This window comes from Pseudonaja textilis, chromosome 4 (genome assembly GCF_049901715.1).
Source record: "Pseudonaja textilis isolate UNSWEBS1 chromosome 4, rPseTex1.2, whole genome shotgun sequence".
NCBI classification, from domain to species: domain Eukaryota; kingdom Metazoa; phylum Chordata; class Lepidosauria; order Squamata; family Elapidae; genus Pseudonaja; species Pseudonaja textilis.
Window position 1 is genome coordinate 75,084,595 of NC_141993.1, and position 18,075 is coordinate 75,102,669.

The 18,075-nt window shown below is 36.4% G+C and overlaps 1 protein-coding gene across 2 annotated transcripts in view; it reads right to left on the minus strand.

Annotated features, from left to right (window-relative positions):
- Positions 1–491: 491 nt before the first annotated feature.
- ZBBX (zinc finger B-box domain containing) overlaps positions 492–18,075 on the minus strand; it is a 44,541-nt gene continuing 26,957 nt past the window's right edge. For both annotated transcript variants that reach the window (XM_026705697.2, XM_087933395.1), the window contains exons 13-20: positions 15,754–15,833; positions 14,753–14,901; positions 12,602–12,873; positions 9,618–9,777; positions 7,437–7,589; positions 6,148–6,396; positions 4,251–4,371; positions 492–684 (exon numbers count right to left, since the gene is read on the minus strand). In XM_026705697.2, the coding sequence (XP_026561482.2) occupies positions 612–684; positions 4,251–4,371; positions 6,148–6,396; positions 7,437–7,589; positions 9,618–9,777; positions 12,602–12,873; positions 14,753–14,901; positions 15,754–15,833 (1,257 nt within the window). In that variant the 3' untranslated portion in view covers positions 492–611. The remainder of the gene's footprint in view (positions 685–4,250; positions 4,372–6,147; positions 6,397–7,436; positions 7,590–9,617; positions 9,778–12,601; positions 12,874–14,752; positions 14,902–15,753; positions 15,834–18,075) is intronic.

Here is an 18,075-nt window from a genome sequence, read left to right on the forward strand (position 1 = left end):
CAGAGGCCATGTGAGAGCATACTCAATTTTTGCCTGACCTTTGTGATCTCCAAAAATCATGCGAGAACAGGCCGTGGTTTTGAGAATATCTGTTGGTGGACACTGGCATGTCACCCCAAATGTCATGATATGACACCGTTGACCCATGTGCCTTAGGTTCACCATCACTGTCCTAGATTCTGCCAGTCTCCAGAATAGGCAGAACTATGGCAAATCCTGAGTTTCCCTAAGAGAAGTATTCATAATGTCCTTTCCTTTGTGGATATCCAGGTAATCATTAGTCAAGATGTGCACTAGTTAATAGTTCTGTTTGGAGGACTAGGTCACTCACCCTTAAATTGAGTTTTGAAGAAAAAAAACATTTTATAAACAACATTTCTGAATGAAACTGACATAAGGCAAATGTAAATTAAATTCTTTTACAGAAAAAGACAGGAAGAAAACCCCAACTATATTGTTCTTCATTTATCTTTTAATATCAATGCAGCATTTAATTTATTTATTTACTTCCTTATGAGTTTAGTTGATCCACCATACCTGGGACAAGCATTTTGGATTGGTTAGAAGGCTGAACTAGATGATCGTATGAGGTTGGATTCTTTTCTTTTTTTTCATTGCAGTTCTACCACCTGCTGTCTGTCTATCTTGTCTTCCTCATCATCTGTATAATGTTCATCACAAAGGCTAAAAAATAAAAAAGAAATTACATTTTTTCTAAATAGGTGAATATCTTCTATTGGGCAGTTATGTAGGAACACTTATTTCTTACCAAGAAAACTTGAAATATTCCATATTGCCACGGGAAAAATATTTGGTCTACACTATGTATAAAGCTCAGAAGACAGTAGGTCTAGCAAATTATCTTTGTTTGCTCCCTCTTTGAATGGTAGCTCAGTTCCAACTATATTATATTACAATTCTATGAACTGTGAAACAGATAAAACTACAAATAGTCCTCCATGTACAAGCACAATTGAGTTCCAATTCCACTGCCAAGCAAGACAGTTGTTAAGTGAGCTTTGCTCCGTTTTTTTACCATTCTTGCCACAGTTTTTAAGTGACTCACTGAAGCAACATGGTTATTAAGTGAATCTAGCTTTCCATTGACTTTGCTTGTCAAAAGGTTGCAAAAGGTGATGACATGACCCACTAATGCAACCTTCACAAGTACATGTCAGTTGCATGTTCAGCATCTGAACATTGATCAAATGACCATGGGGATATGCTGCAACAATCTTAAATGTGAAACACAGTCATTAAGTCTTTCAGTGCCGCTGTTAACTTCAAACAGCCACTACATGAATGGTTGTAAATCAAGTAAATCTATTACTGTTTTTTTCTTAAAGTTCAAAATAGCAATAGCAGATGGGGATGGAATTATAAAGATGAGAGCCACAATGAACATGAGAGTCAAGTTACGGCTACCCCAATACTTAGGCATTCCTAATTAAATTGCCTGTTTCACTGAATCTCCAAGTGAACAGAAAATGGTATAAAGATAGTATATTTTTTGAAACTTTAAATATACTTTTACCATGCATGTGCTGTTGTGTACAGATTTACAATAAAGACATTGAATATTGCAGACATTTAGTCATCCTTCCAGTTATATTTATATACTGCAAATCTAAACATAAAGCCTGCAAAAGTGATTGACTCATTAGGCCTAGTGTACAATTAACCAGTTGAAGAAAATGCCACATGTTGTTCTGCCTCCTTTCAACAACCACAGATGATCCAAACTGCCATATTTGCATGTAGAAATGAAGACAATTTGCTTATAAAACAGAAGGCATAAAAAATATCCAAATGCTTTCAGCTAGCAAATTAAATCTTGAACAAATAAAATTATTACTTCAGAGAATTATATAATCAGAACTACTGAAGTCAAAACAAGATCTGGAACACCTAATATCTCCTAGAACTATTCAAAACCTTGGTTGGATTTAAAAAGAATACCCAGAAATCATCGCAAGTAACCAGCTGAAAGACTCAGCTGACATCAGAGAAGATGCCCAATATCTACAATACTGTGTACTTATGTATCAGTTGTCAGCCCTGGCTCCATCTTGATTCTGATCTAGGGCTGCCACAGCGGGGGATGGGCATGCTGTGGGAACGAGAGAATAGTGAGGAGGGAGAATAGCCACAACAGTAAGGTTGAGTTGCTGGAGTTTGGTGGGGAGTGACTGGACTTGGTGGGAATTCAGAATTAAGGTGGATTGAAGAATGCGACTAAAGAATCATCAATAGGAGTTGGGTGCGAGTTTTAGTGTAGTAGGGGGGAAATGCAGGAAATCAGATTCAGGTTTTCCCCAGATGTGCCAATATGACTTCTCTAATAAATTCTTACTTGGATGGACTTTGTCTCTGAGTGCTGAATTTGGGATGGAGAGTTTGGTTGGAATGCTGACATCAGTGGTGTGCCCAGTATAGTTTCCTTTGCATTTATTTCATCTGAAGTATGCAAAAGAAAACCTTGTAAAGCTTTAAATATTTTCGAACAGAGTTTTCTGTATTTATGAAATGACAACTGAGCTGTTCAGCCACAATTACACAAGATATGGAAAAAAGAGATTACAGCATTTGAACAAGAACAGCAAAAAAATCTTGACTGCCGTTAAGTGTAGCATGGGCGGCACGCTGCCATCACATGACATTTCACATTTTTCCCCATTCGCAGAATTGAGGTGGGAGTGGTCTGCGCGTGATGCATAAAGCCCACAGGCCACCAATTTAATACCCCTGAAGTATAGGTTAGCTGTGTTGTAATGGTCTGTGACAATTGTCATTAGGAGACAGGAGCAGTAGCAGAACAGCAACCACATTTGAAAAGCAGGTTAGGCAACAGTTAGATAAGAGGCAGTATAGGCCACAGAAGCAATGGAGGTTTAACCAACATCTCAGAAGGGACCCTCCTTAGTTTCTTGGACAGTAAAGGTGAAGAGGGACAGAAGGGACAGCAAAGGGAGTATTAGTACTCATAGTTGGTTTCTTGCCTGGACTACTTCTAAAGGCTTAGTTATGGTTTGGGTTTGTGTGGTAGCCAGTGGGACAGGAAATATTCCCATACACTATCACTCACCCTTCAAATAGTCCTATGCCTTATTTTAATCAGCATAAAATGTAATATGCCAACTTTGCTGTATTTGGGAATTTCTTCCAATTCTCTTGATTAGGTTCTGAACTTTTGTTCATAGATTTTGCCTCAATGGCCTGACTGTATATCATCATTGACCTCTCTACTATTTCCCATTAAAAAACCAAATAAATTGAACTTTAAATGGCATTTATAAAACCTGAAACAGTTTTCTGAAGGAATATTAAACAATACCATCCAGCCACAGAAAAATCAAATCCAAAGAAACAGAATTTATAAGGGTTTTTTTTAATTTTGAGGCAATGAACAAAGAAGTAATACGTTTAAGAGAGCTGATGGATGCGCTCAAAATGGTCAGACTGATGATGTTATTAAAGAACAAGGAAGAGAGAGAATATTACAAGATATGGGAAATTTGGTACGAATGGATAAAGAAAAGACGCAAAGGCGTCAAATGATAATGAATGAGAAATCACAAATCTGTAAATGCATATATATACATGTTTAGAACAAGGAAGAATTTAATATAGCTATGGATAACATACTTATGGATGTTACTAACCAATGTCAACACTGTTACAATATCGTTGCAAAATATGGACATCTGTTTTTAATTGTTGAAATGTTGAATCAATAAATTAATAAAAAAAAGAGAGAGCTTATATAATCTTCTGAAAGTTATGGGGCATTATTACTATGCAAATAGGCAGTAAAGAAAGCTTTGGGCTTTCATGCAGATGTAAGACTGAGCTTAAAATCTCTGATGAGATCCTATTAGAAGAGGCTAACATAGGTAGGGAATAGGAGGAAAAAATGAAAAAAAAAAACCTTGAAGACTTCTTACTTGAGGAAAGATGCCATTATTATTAGAAACAGAGAAAATCTAATGCTTTCAAAGCATGTATAATTAAACATTTTTTCAAATGAGCTAATAATTGGGAAGGAAATTATATTAGCAAATAATTAGGAAAAACATATTAAGCTACATGAAGGTCCCATTCTTCTAACAATCACGAAGACCTACATTGTTTACAGAAAATAATTCAAAGAACTGTAAGGAATATTTTATATAAGAAAATTGCTTTTGTTCAAAAAGCAAAGGATACTGAGATGTACAGAGAAAGCTTAATAAAAGTCAGGATTAACTAACCTTACAGCATCACCTTGACTACAGTCTTTTATTTCATAGTTATTATGCAAATCCCGACATATGATTTTTGAATGTCTGTTGAAGTCTCCACAGTTTAAATTGTTGAGATTTTCCCAGGAATCTGAAATGTTCGATATGTAAGTATATATTTAAATTACAGGCAATGGAAATTCTTAATATCTGAAATATTTACAAAGCATAAGGAAAAACAACCAGCTCTGACAATGTTTTTCTTACATACAAAATATACAGTATTACACATTTTGAAAAAAGAAAATACTCGTGTTCAAAATATTGCTGAAAAATCTTCAGTATAATCATCGATATGTACTTATTTAGTAAAATCTACCATAATCTTATAGAACTATCACACCGTGCCAGGTCAGGACTATTATGCTCTACTGGAAGCATTCTTAAGTCAAAAGAAAACATATCATATCACACATGATTTCTCCAAAGGATTCAACACATCTTACATTCTCTCAATATGCCATACTAATTAACAGGGAAGTTAATTAAATTGGAAAAGTTGCTGTGCTATTGTTAAGGATCGCATATTCTGAAGGCTGTTGGAGATGCACCCCCAACTTGATGCAAAAATAGTTTATTTCTTTTGATTTAGACATTGACGATGTCTTGGACAAATGAATTGCTCAAAACATCATGTCTTAGGTTTACAACTCTACTGAAAATTTATAATCTAAATTATGTGCTTGTAACATCTACTGTTACAGGACCTGCCACCTAACAGTTAAGATGCTGGGCTTGTCGACTAGAAGGTTGGCAGCTTGAAACCTAAATACTGTGTGATGGAGTGAGCTCACATTTTTTCCCAGCTCCTGTCAACTAGCAGTTCAAAAGCATGCCAATGCAAGTAGATAAAATGTACCAATTTGGTGGGAAGCTAACAGTGTTCCTTGAGCCTCAACATACAGTCATGCCAGCGACATGATCACAGAAGCATCTTCGGGCAAAGTTGGCTTCCTCTGCTAGCAAATAGAGATGAGCACCATTCCCTAGAGTCAGACATGACCGAACAGGGGAAACTTTCCCTTTTACTTCTTTAACATCTACTATAGTTTGACTTCCTAATAAATAAACACAAGTTCCGTTTGTTAAAAGCAATTCATACTGCAGACAGGAACCAAAAACTAGTATACTGAACAATGAATTATTTATTTATGCCTATTATGTAAATTGATCTCTTTGCTTGCTAATCCATCCTTCCTCAGTTCTTTGTACTCCAACTCATTTAATTAAACCCAAACTTTGCTTTCTGCTCTCTGCTCTTCTAAACCTTTGACAAGCAGTGTTCCCACAGATTATTTCTTCTGTTTTTCAGTATACTTATGGCTCTTCAGTATACTTATTCTAGTCAGATAGCTTGAGTTTCTCCTGTGTGGAAGGAAATGAGACTCACCATATGACCATCTGACCCATTAAAAAAATCTACTGTTTAGCCGATCCTTCTATACCCAAACGTCTATCAATGGGTTTCTAATCCAACCTTTCCCCTTTAAAATCGCTTCTCTTCTTTTCAAACAACAAAAAATAGAAAATGATCCCTAGGATAAATTCATTCAAGCTGAACTATAATTTGATCAATAACTCTTTGTATTTATAACCAAAGGAATATTACAAGTATTAGAAGCAGAAACTGCAGACGAATGCTACACTTTGACTACTTATTTACATCTTCTATTTTTTAGCCAATAGTAGGGCAGAATAAATAAAACCATGAATGTTTTCATTTTCTGGACATTTCATTGCGAGTAATCCAAAAATTTAGAACACTTAACACATAAATAGGTGCAAAAAATACATACTGCACAAGAATGCTTAAGCTATCAAAATTACATTGTTTTGCTAAGCAACTTTGATGAACTGGTACAATTACCTGAAATACTCTTTAATTCATGGCCTAAATCTGTTAGGGTTTGTTGACTGGTAGAATACTCTAAAGAAGGATCATCATTCTCAGTGATATCAATGCCTGAAATTTCTGAAATTTCAAAAGCAGCTTGAGATAAATGTTGTGTATTCAAATGTTTGGATGCTGTCTCAATGACTGAAGATGGTCGAGGATGGTATTTAACAGTTTTGCAAAGGGGAATATTTGCAGAAAAAGGTCTTGAGGAAGCCTTATCTGAAACAAAAAAAGAGGAATACATCTGTTTTGAGCACTAGATTTAGAGAACTGACATGTTTAAGAATAAAATATCATATTGTCGATCATGATTGCTTAAGTTTCCTAATCTTGGCAGCTTAAAGATGTGCAGAAGTTCAAGGAGACAAGGCTGAGAAATACTGGTTTAAACTAACAACACAGTGGAAAAGTATGATTTCTTATTGTATAATATTTTCCTTTCATGATAACATTTCAACTGTAATTGATATTAGAAAACGTACATGGGACATGATTGTTGTAATGTGGATTGTACGCCTTTTTCCCAGGATATGGTAGTTTATTCCCTTTTTTATTTTCCAGTCTCTCCTCCACAGTAGTCAATCTGATTTCTGTAATTATTAATCTATTCTTTGAGCAATTTTATTTATACTGTATTTCTGCAAACCTTTATGAGTCTGCTAATACTATCCCTCTTCTTTCTGAATAGGAGGTTCTGTCTTGCATGAAGATCAACACTTTGAGGATGGGTTTGCTATTAGTATACATTTCTTTTATCATTTTGTAAGTCCTGAATAACAAAGAATGAAAAATATTGCTGCTTCTCCCTGATTCACAAATGAACTACTTGTTTATATAGTAAGCCAGGCCAATAAAATATTTATTAAACCCTAGCTCTACACATGCTACATTAAGCAGAAGGCCAGAAGGGGGAATGAGTATGCAGAAATGTAATTATGGAGATTACTATTACAGGAATTTTTTTTATTATTTTTTTAAAAAAGACAATGCAGCAGCAGTTCTATTACCAACAAAATTGTTTTTGGGAAAATGACATAAGACTGTCCATCATAAATGCAGTACATAAAAAATCTCAACTGCCGACTTTAATTATTCACACTATATCTAACATCAGTCAATGAGTAAAACACATAATAACGTTCTATGAATTGGAAGTACTGCAACTGATTTTCATTTGCTGGTTACAGTATTGGAAAGGAATTATGCAGGGAGGTTAAATTATTGCTGTCAGTGCCCAATTAGTTTTGGAAAGCACTCACCAATGGATAAGTTTGGCTGAGGAAGTCTAGTATGTGGACTTTGCCTTCCCAGTCTACTTAACGGTCTACCAAGCTCATTGTTAATTATGTCTTGTACTACACATTCATCAGCACATTCCCCTAGACTCAAGTCCCTTGTCCACTGCTCAGGTGCTGAAAATGAAAAAAAATAGCTCCAATTAAGACAATCAGACATTTTACATTTTAAAAAAGTTATACTGGTCAACAGCCATTGCTTTAAATGCATGCACCATTAGGTAACTACTTAAATCTTCAACTACACTTTCTCAGAACTTGAGGAATATTCTAATAGAATTCTGTCTCTCTTTCTTCATCTTGCATTTTCAAAAGCAACTTGACCTGGAGAAATTAAGCAGGTGAACATTTTTCAGTTTCTTACTTCCTACTCAACTGCTGTTAAAAGCATGCAAGCAGTAAATCTGTAGTCTATTCTGTGAGAAAGCAAAGATGGAAACTTATGTACCAAACAACAGAAAAAAAAACTAGTTATAAGATCAAGCTTGCATTCATTAAATCATTCATCTAGATCTTCAAGTTGATTAATTGGTAGCAGCCAGTTTAAACTAGCAAGGACAAATTTTAATAAAACAAACTATTAAAGGCAATGTCTTGAATCAGGCTCATTTTATTTTTGTAAATAAACACTGAAAAAGGAAGAGCGGAAGGCGTTATAGGTTTATTAAATTAAATACAGACTTACATCCATCAATTTGTCTAAAAAACTATAATGAGCAGTTGCTAATATGGAGATCTAATTAAAAATAATCAATGTATAGATATATTACATAGTAAAAATAGCCAAATCAAATAAAAGTTCTCATCAGCTAATGGCTGCAAAATAAAGTGAATGCAAATATTTACATCATTACTTTCTTTGCCTATGTTTTATTTTCTCTGGCAACTATTGAACATTTAATTCTGAAGTTAGGTAGTTTTCTAGAACAATAGCCATTAGTACATGGAACTACAAGAAGAAAAAAGGTTTGACAGAGTTAAGGAAAAGCCTTTATGGATTCATATGCTATGCTATGCTACATTAGTTCTGTACCTCTTCTGTACAAAAAAAAGTGTTGGAAATAATGTCTAAATCGGACTCTATTTACTTTGGCCTGAAGTGGGGAATAAGTAACATAGATAAATAAGTGTCCCATATGAAAGGTAAATTTGTTTCTATTCAGACTTTCACATGTGCCACTAAAATATCCATTGTACACCCAATGGCAATCATGTTTATATTGTTACTAATTCTAATGGCAATTGCAACCAGGAGGCGGTCTTCTCTCTGATGGCCATTTTTCAGAAACCTCTAAAAAAATCTTATAGATTACTATAGATATTAGAAAATACCCGGATTCTCCATCGTGCTATTAAATGTTAGTTGCCAAAAGCTTTATGATTTTCTTGATTTAAAAACATATTTTTACACTTATATTACTATGTGACTACCTCTTACTGTGTTTCACCACTGAATTTCAGTGAAAGCTCTTGAGACTTGAACTGACACTGTCTTGCTGTCAAAATGTGTCACTAACTACAACCTTTGAAAGACCTTTAGTTCATAGCCTTTTCTCTGGACAGATTTGGTAGAAAGTAAGCTTGACCCCAGCTGCAACCCCTAGATGATAAACATTCCAAGGTTAAAACTTGAACGATTTGGGAAGATGAACTCAAAAACATTTGTTTTATAAGCTAACAAAAGTAAAATGGAAAACTGTTTTAAAACAATATGTGACTTTTTCATTAATGACTAGGTTGTTTATTAAGCAACTGAGTTATCTCTACATGATTAATGATTTCCCAAAGAACTATCTTGATAAAGAAGTAATCATGTTCCCTCAACTGTAGCTTGAAAAAATTTAAAAAGTTCTAATACTTACATAATTATATTTCCCACAATAAGTGTAATGTGACATTGCTTAGTAGTTAGGTATGACATTAGAGAATGCCATTTTTTAAAAAAATGTTGCAATGTTTCTGTATGTCTTTTAGGTATAACATTTATATCAATTAAAGCCAAAATTCACTTGTGCATAATGCTATGGTTTTGACACATAGAGATAAAAATTGTTTATTTGAAAAATGAAAACAAAACCACCATGCATTGAAAATGTTCTCAATAAGCAGAAACATCAATAGAAAAATGTTCTTATGCATGACTACCTGAAAATGAAATGATATTCTTTGGAGAATCTCGAGCCTTGTATGATGAAGGAATGGATTCCATCTTAAGTTGCAGACAATTTGTACCCATTGTAAAAAATTCTTCAAGTCCTTGATATGGGTTACAAACAGGTTTCTCTCTTAGGGCTACCTGCGACAACTAGAATGACAAAAAAAAAGACTAGTACGAAGTGTTGTCTTGAATTCCTCCACATGAGCTCATGTACAGAATAATCCATTTAAAACATCTAAAATCCAGAGTAACTTGACATAGGAAGAATAATTAGGACTATCATCAGTGGTGGGATTCAAAAACTTTTACCACTGGTTCAGTGGGCGTGGTTTGGTTGGCACGCGCCAAACACGCACTTTGCGCAGGTGGAGAGGCATCCCAATTCACCTCCTACAAGCCTGCACTCTCCCGGTCGCTTCAGCAGCTGCCACGTAGCACTCTGCTGTGCTGCGCAAAGCAGCTGCCTTTCAAAAGCACAGGATAAAGGTGAGTATGGGACCCTGGGCAGGCGGGTGGGCCCAACAGCAGAGCGGCGGAGAGAACCAGTTCAGTCTCCGCTGCTCATCGCCGCTACTGGCTCAGCAGAACTGGACCAAACTGGTAGAATATCACCATCGGCTATCACTATTCATTGTCTCTCCTTAAAGTTCCAGGTAAGCAATGAAATTATAGGTTGAATGTTGCTGCTGGTATTAGGTCTTTTTTTTGGGGGGGGGGAGCGTTTAATGGTGATGGTGGTGGTTGTTTTTTTTTTTTAATTAAGCTACGTCCTATACCTAGACATACCCAAAAGTACCAGGACGGCCTACTCATCACCTTGCCCAGAAGAGAAAGTAGAATATTAGGAAACCAATATAAGTATAATGAATTCAGTATGAATTTAGTAGTGACACTACTGTCCTGTCTTGCCTACTCAGTATTAGGTTTTTTATATGGAGTAGAACTTGTTTCTAGATTGTCAAGTATTTATCAAAACTTTTTGCAGTCAGTTCTTGTTTTACTAAACTTTTATTAATTTCCATCTCTATATAGAACCATTATGGTATGCAGTCATGACGATATTTAAAAATAAATACTATATTTATACTATATTTATAGTATTTATTTAATACTATAAACTGAATTAAAATGCTGAAGTTATCCATATGCATTATTTTAGATTTCTTCATGCAGCAGGGATTTGCATAAACTGAAATTTGCTTGGCTCCACAGGAATAAAATTATGTATAAAATAAAATACACATTTTTAAAGGCATACAGAAATGGGATGTACAGCTAGAAACAACAAATGTAGATGCTGCTGTCCAACAAACCAAATGGCCTCATTTTTCAGTCCAAATGCTGGAAGCAAATTTACACACACACACAAGATCAGCAGACAGCTCTACTAATATTTCTTTTTTAAGAAGTTATATTTAAAGGAGGAACATTAAGTAGATGCTTAAGGCTGGTGTTATATTAAATATTTGAAACAGCCAAGCAATACAAATCTTCTTTGAGGCTATTATAAAACAATTAAGGGATACAGCATAGGAAAATTAAGTTTGTAATATTAAAAACAGCCAGGTGAAATCTAATATTTTCTCACAATACCATGAGTTTCAAATGGGAATCATTAATGCATAAATATATGTAACTATTTAGAGTCAAGAAACACTGATCTATTCTCTACGCCCATACCCTACTCAGTACACTCTTATCATTTAAGCTTCTACTGATATTAAATATTATTAAAGAGGAAAAAAAGCAGAAATTGCTATGGAAAAGTGTAGCCCAATGAAGGATGGCAGTGTGGGAAGCGGAGTTCAAAAGGTAAGAAAAAATAAAGATAGTGAATTAAATAAATTGTATATAAGAGACAATATGTATGTTACATATTTGAGAGTTGTGCGACTTATGTGTGAGAAAAAAATAACTGTATGTGGTAAGGGTGTTCCAATTTTTCCTGATCCAAATAAGCCCATTTTACTCTCTACATAGGCAGTTCTGAATATTCTGAAGAGAAGGGATAATGAAATGGACTTAGGGTGAGTTTTTTGGAAGTGAAAAAAAGGTCATTTCAAGGTCAGAAAAGTCTGTTAAAGGTCAGATGTCCCTTAAGACAGACATCTAAAGTGTGGCCATGGGAAAGTGTAGTGATAGCTCTGCATTAACCTGTGTGACCTTAAGGAGGATTTTTTACAAGAAGAACACAATTGTCAATCCAGTAAAGATTCACACATCTGCGCCAGCTGCATCTTAATGTTCAAAGAATTATCCTAGACACAGCTATACACTTGCTGAATAAATCACCGAAAGAAAACCAACTGCAGGAACACCACAGATCCTTTCAAACTGTCACTGTGCAAACAAGTGGGACACAGGAGGAAATACAGCGGTGTCCCTCCCTCCCCAGTACCAACCAATAATAATGCAGAACCTTTGCTTCTCAGAATAATCAAAGAAAGGGAGATTGGAAGCATGAGTGGTAGCTCCATTACCATGACTGCTGAAGATTTCCTATTGTAAAATCTTCACAGAACAACCCTGGAATGTGATTTCTCTGCATGTCAGGTAAGCAGATTTGTTTATTTATTGTAGAGGCTTTGGGGACCTTTTGGAAAGACAATGTGTGATTGGAAACTATTTCCCCTGCTAAAGGAAGGGGATAAAGAGAGGGAAATGCTATCAATAATCATGAAGTTAGAGACACCATGTATCTTGGTAGCCTTGCTTCCCCTTGCAGATAAGATCTTTTCTGAAATTCAGGATTATTATTTTGTTCTCTGTATCCCCTCCTTCCTCCCTCTACTTCGTAGATCTCATGGATTCAATACTTCCGCCAACACATAAGGGATTTCAATTTGAAAGTACAGTGTACCATACAGCCATAAATGATTCTGACAGGCACTCTAAAAAATAATAAATAATGAGACAAATCCCTCCCAAACTAAAACAGCAGTAGTAATAATAATATGAACAGTAGTAATACCAAAGAATATTCTGGAATAACTGGTGAAGCATCATGTACGCCTTGAGACACTTTGTTTTCTTTAACTAATTCCATTGCTGGGAAAGATTTGCTGGCAGCCAGTTGAGGAGGACTTGGTGTCTGCTCATTTGATATGCAGAAGCTTTTCTTTTTGATTTTACCACTCTTGTCTTTTGTTATTGGTCTTTCAGATAAGGAATTGGGAGTCGTTTCTTCTCTACAGGAACAACTACTAGCAACGTCGGCTCTTTCAAACTGTGAAGATATTCTTGCTAAAGAATTGAGAGAAAAAAAGAACTTGTCAGTTTAAATTGCTGCACGTAGCCTCTCGAATAATTAGCCCTTGAGTTTTATCAGCTCACATGAAGCACCAAGGAGCTTTATTCAGAACTGTTCCTCAGACTGATATACCAAATGCAGGCTGAAACTGTTGTATTGGTAGCTTCCCGCAGATATTATTTCAGTATTTAAAATTCAAAAGCTTATTAATTAAGGTTAATCGAGGGGGAAAAGCCAAGGGTATTCCCTGCACAATTTTCCATGTTTTATTTATCCCTTCCCAGATTTTTCCTTGCCCTTGAGCTATTCTGAATACTAAATTATTAAATCCACATAAGTTTCTCGTCTATGTATCCAGTAGAAAGTATCCAGTATCCTTAAATGGAATAATCTGCCCCCATGGCAACAATCAGACAAGCCTATTAAATGAGTCCATTCCAACAAACCGATTTGAATTAACATTTCAGGTCTCTCGTGCAGGAGAGAGCATGACAGAACCTGGAGGGAGGGAGTGAAAAAAGGAATCAGTCTAGAATCCCTACATAGCCACAAGTGAAATAAGTCCAATCCTCCTTGTGTAATGTTGATCCTTATTTAACTCTAACTTTAATGCTGACCATTAACTGAGAAGATTCATATGCATAGACTGTTTAGCAACAAATCAGTTTAATTGAACTTTCATATGTGGACTGGTTTTTCGCACGTGACATATCCTTTATTCACACAAAGATGAAGTGAGGGAGGAAGGAACCACATACACATTTGAAAGATTCTGTTACTTCAGCTGTTCTAATGAAAATAGTTTTGGACCTATATGGCATTGTTTTTTTAATCTGGTCTACCCTATTAAGATAAGCAAGAGGAAAAAGTACTTATATTAAAAACGTATCTGCATTCCAGTGGTCTAGTGCGGGGGTCACCAATCTTTTGGACCTCAGAGACCACCAAACTCATAATTTTAGGTCCCAGGGACCACCAACTGGTTCTGTGGACGTGGCCTAATTTGTGGGTGTGGCTTGGTGGTCATGTGACTGACTGGGCATGGCTTGTATGTAAATATTATAAATATTTATATAAATATTGATTTCTTTTATAAAAAAAGAACAACTTTTACCCAAAATCAGGCAAAGCAGGCAGGCAGATTGAGTTGCTCACAGAATCACAGATTCATTCAGGGATCTATCTATCTGCCATTGGCAAGCTCAGTCTGTCACATAAAAATTGCTTGCAAGCAAACTCACAAAATTAACTCACAACACACCATGCATGTAAATATTGAATTTTTAATAAAAAAAGAGCAACTTTTACCCAAAATCAGGCAAAGCAGACAGATTGAGTTGCTCACAGAATCATTCAGTGATCTATCTATCTGCCATCGTCTAGCTCAGTGTCTCAAATTTGCTTGCCCTGGGTCTGCACTGAATTTGCTTGCAAGCAAACCTTCAGTCCTAAGGGAGGTTTGCCTGTGCTGAGCCGAACAGATGATGGTCAGAAAAAGGAAAAATTAGCAATTTAGCAGGCAAGTTTACCAGGTAAGGAGTGAATGGACAGGGAAGGTTCCCGCAGGCCATGTGGGCAGTGCAACCTTATGTTTCTGCACAGCCTGGATTAACTGCTTTTTTGGGGGGGGGGGTGCTCTGGGGGTGAGATTTCTCTGCAGCCCACCAAAATTTTCTCACGGCCCACCAGTGGGACATGGCCCACCAGTTGGCGACCATTGGTCTAGTGAGCACTTTAGCAGTTTTCTGAAGATATACCCTTGAGAAAAATACAGAAGCCGTTAGCAAGGCTGCCTCTGAAGTTTGTGAAAGAGGCTAGAGCAATGTTGGCACAAGTCTACTTTAACAGGAGAGGAAAACGTTATAAGCTTACTTTTAGGAGTTTCTTCATGTCTGTTACAAAGAAAAGTTAAGCCCTTTTCTCTGTCAACTACCGAAGAAAGAGGTGACCTTCTAGTCATGCTGATGGAGGGAGGGAGAAAAACATCTGGTTCAGTCTTCTGAGTTTTTGACATCGTACCACTTGAGATAAAAGGGAAAAAGCAGAATTTAAAATGATCAAAGTATCCAGTTAGGGCATCATCATATAAGTTTCTATGAGTTAAACGTACATTTTTTAAACAAATGCTGAAACTGCAACCTATAAATTGCAATTTCTTGATGATTTCATAGTGAAGGTATTTGAAAATTAATTGCTTGAAATTATCTGAATTGGAATAGATGATTATTTTGCACTGTCATTTTAGTAAGTTGTTTTATATTTTACAAAAAGTAGCATAGAAATACAAACAAAAATTATGTTTTTAGAAAACAAAATAATTATATTAATTATTCTGAAATCATTGGTTTGTTTTTATTTTTTATTAAATATGGTTATGGTTATTTAATATGAAGGGGATAAAGTGACTTGCTTATGTTTCATTTTAGAGCCTGAAACTGAGAGAATACTGAGGTTTTTACAAATGGGTGTCCCTTTCCTAAATAACTCATTAAAACAGATCCATGTATTGTATCAATAATAGAGCCATGCAAGGTTTTCTTTTACACTTACACCCATATAATTCAGGATATAAACTTAAGAATGAAAGCCTATACATATGAAGATTACCTAGAGTACTAGCTGGCCCATTTAATTTGTGAATTCTGCTAATCCGGTAGTAGTCTTTCCAACCTTTATTCAACCCATTAATGAAAAGGTAAGGTCATCTATTCTCCAGGATTTTGGTCACATCTTCAGCAGCTTCTTCAATATTATAGTATCTTGTTCTAGAGACTCATTCAAGATCTGTTGGTATTCTCAGAATATTTATCAAGCTTAAGGTGCAATCTGGCTCTTTAAAAATGCACAGTTCATAATTATGTTGAAATAATTACCCATGATATATCAGCTCCTCAGACCCAGCTTCCATTACTATAAAATTAGTGGACTCTTCTTCTGTCTCTTCTTTGCAAGCCTTATAAAAATAAATACATAGATTTTACATTTTATATTATTATATTTTATCTTACAAATTACATTACAAAATAATTGGACTCTGTATTAACTGGAAAATTGTGATGGGTAAATTATTAGTTTGCACTAAACATAGATTCTATTCATTGTAGTTTTAAAAAATATAGTTTGATGTTTATCAAACATTAGCAAACATTAAAACAGCTGACAATAATGAGAAAAAAGCAGACAAAAGCAACTGAACAATACATAAAGATGAAGACTATGAAGCGTTTAATAAAATGTTCTATGTTATCTATCTTGATAGATCACAAAACACAAAACATTCCAGATCCTCTGGAAAAAATACTGTAAGTAATTAGTATAGACAGCCTCAACAAGAATTGCCTTTAATTGTTCCAGCTTTAACCCTTTAATGTGTGGACTAGAAGTGGAAAATAAAATACTAGGTGATTCTGTCTTCTATTGTAGACCATGGAAGTAATAATTTGGTGTAACATTTGATGATGTATCCAAATGACTTTCTTAATTATGCTACATATTTTCATCCTTAAATCAATCCTCAAAGTTCCAGCTATCACAGCACCCCACTAGCTGATGAGGAAGAGGAGGAACAGCTGGGTCCAGTACCTAGTCACATGATTGTGATCTGGGTGCTGGGCAACCAGTCTCAATTTCCAACAATCTCAGCTTTCCTTGATTGCAATTTGAAATTTTCTTGTGGAAACCACAAGCAAAGTCAACCGGGAAGCTGACAGAAAGTCAAAAGTTGGGGTCACATGAGGTTGTTGCTTAATGACTCACAATGATTCACCTAATGATTTGGGGACTGCTGGAATGGCCATTGTTAAGAGACATGGTGATGTAATGTGTTTCACCACCACTGTCATGTCCCTGGTGGAGACTGACTCTGAGGGAGAGGAGGAAGAGCCAACAGGGAGTGAAAGTGTGGCTCCGGAGGTTGTGGAGGGGGCTGGGGAAGGGCAGAGGCCGGCTGGGCAGTCAGAGGAGGACCCAGGCCCATCACCTCTCCATCCTAGGGTACGCAGGGAGGAGAGGATAAGGGAGAGACATGGTGTACCCAGGAGGAAAGAGCCTGGATCCTCTTCATGGGCTGCAGCTGTGACAACTGGATAAGAGGACGAACATGCATACAGGCGAGTGCTGGAAACAAAGCGTGGAAATATCTCTGGTTTATTGTTTCTCGATGAGTTTGGAGTCCTTTTCAGTATGTGTTCTGATATCTGTGGACATCTTCCAGCCCTTATCTTGTCTAGTTTGTGTTTTTTTTTTTTACTGTTTATAATTTAAATGGCATTTCCTCCTTCTTGTAACTGCTTGTGTGGGAGTTTTTTGTCTCCGGTCAAGGATATTTAGCAAAGTGAAGGAAGCAAAGTGAAGGAATAAAGGGGGCTTCACTTGTTTTTTTGTGACTGTGTTTATTTTTGTATCCCACCCTGGGTCATCACAACCACACTGCTTAGCAATTGAAATTCAGGTCCTAATTGCTATCAACTAAACAAGGACTACCTGTGGTATAATTAACTTTATTAAATTGTGTTAGCTGCTGCTAGATTAATTTGGCTCTGCATAATCTTTTTCCTTCATTAAACAAAAAAGTTTGTGGACAAAGATTGTGGGCAAAGATTGAGGGCAAAAGGAGGTATTGTGGACTGTCATCCACCAGCCTCTCCAGTAGCTGAATCAGATGAGGAGGCAGTATGGGAGTCAGGGCCAACATCAAGGCACCTGAGAGCTCTGAATGGGAAGAGGGAATGGAGCTGTCAGAGATAGGGAAGCCTGGGCCATCCATCAGCCCTCAGATGGAGAGTCAACAGCTCCCAGGTCTGGAGGTAGCTGATGAGGAAGAAGAGGAACAGCTGGGTCCAGTGCCTAACACACGGATACGCAGAAAGTACAGAATAGGAGAGCAGTGGAAATCTATAAGTTGATCCTTGGGATGGAACAACCACCACTGCTAGTGAAACCCCACCCTAGCTCTGGGGATAAAAGGAAGGCGGGGCGGAGACGAATAGGTGTGGCAGACAATTATTCATCTCCCTGCTGGACAGACTTGTTAGCCTGCTGTGTGTGTGTGAGAGAGAGAGAGAGAGACTTTTTGCCAAGGCTGCTGGAGATTCTAATAAAGGAATAATTGATTTAATTACAGAGGGTTTGTCGTGTCTGGGAGCTGGGTCAGAACAGAAGGGGATAGGAAAGGATGAGGGGGTTAGATAGTGTCA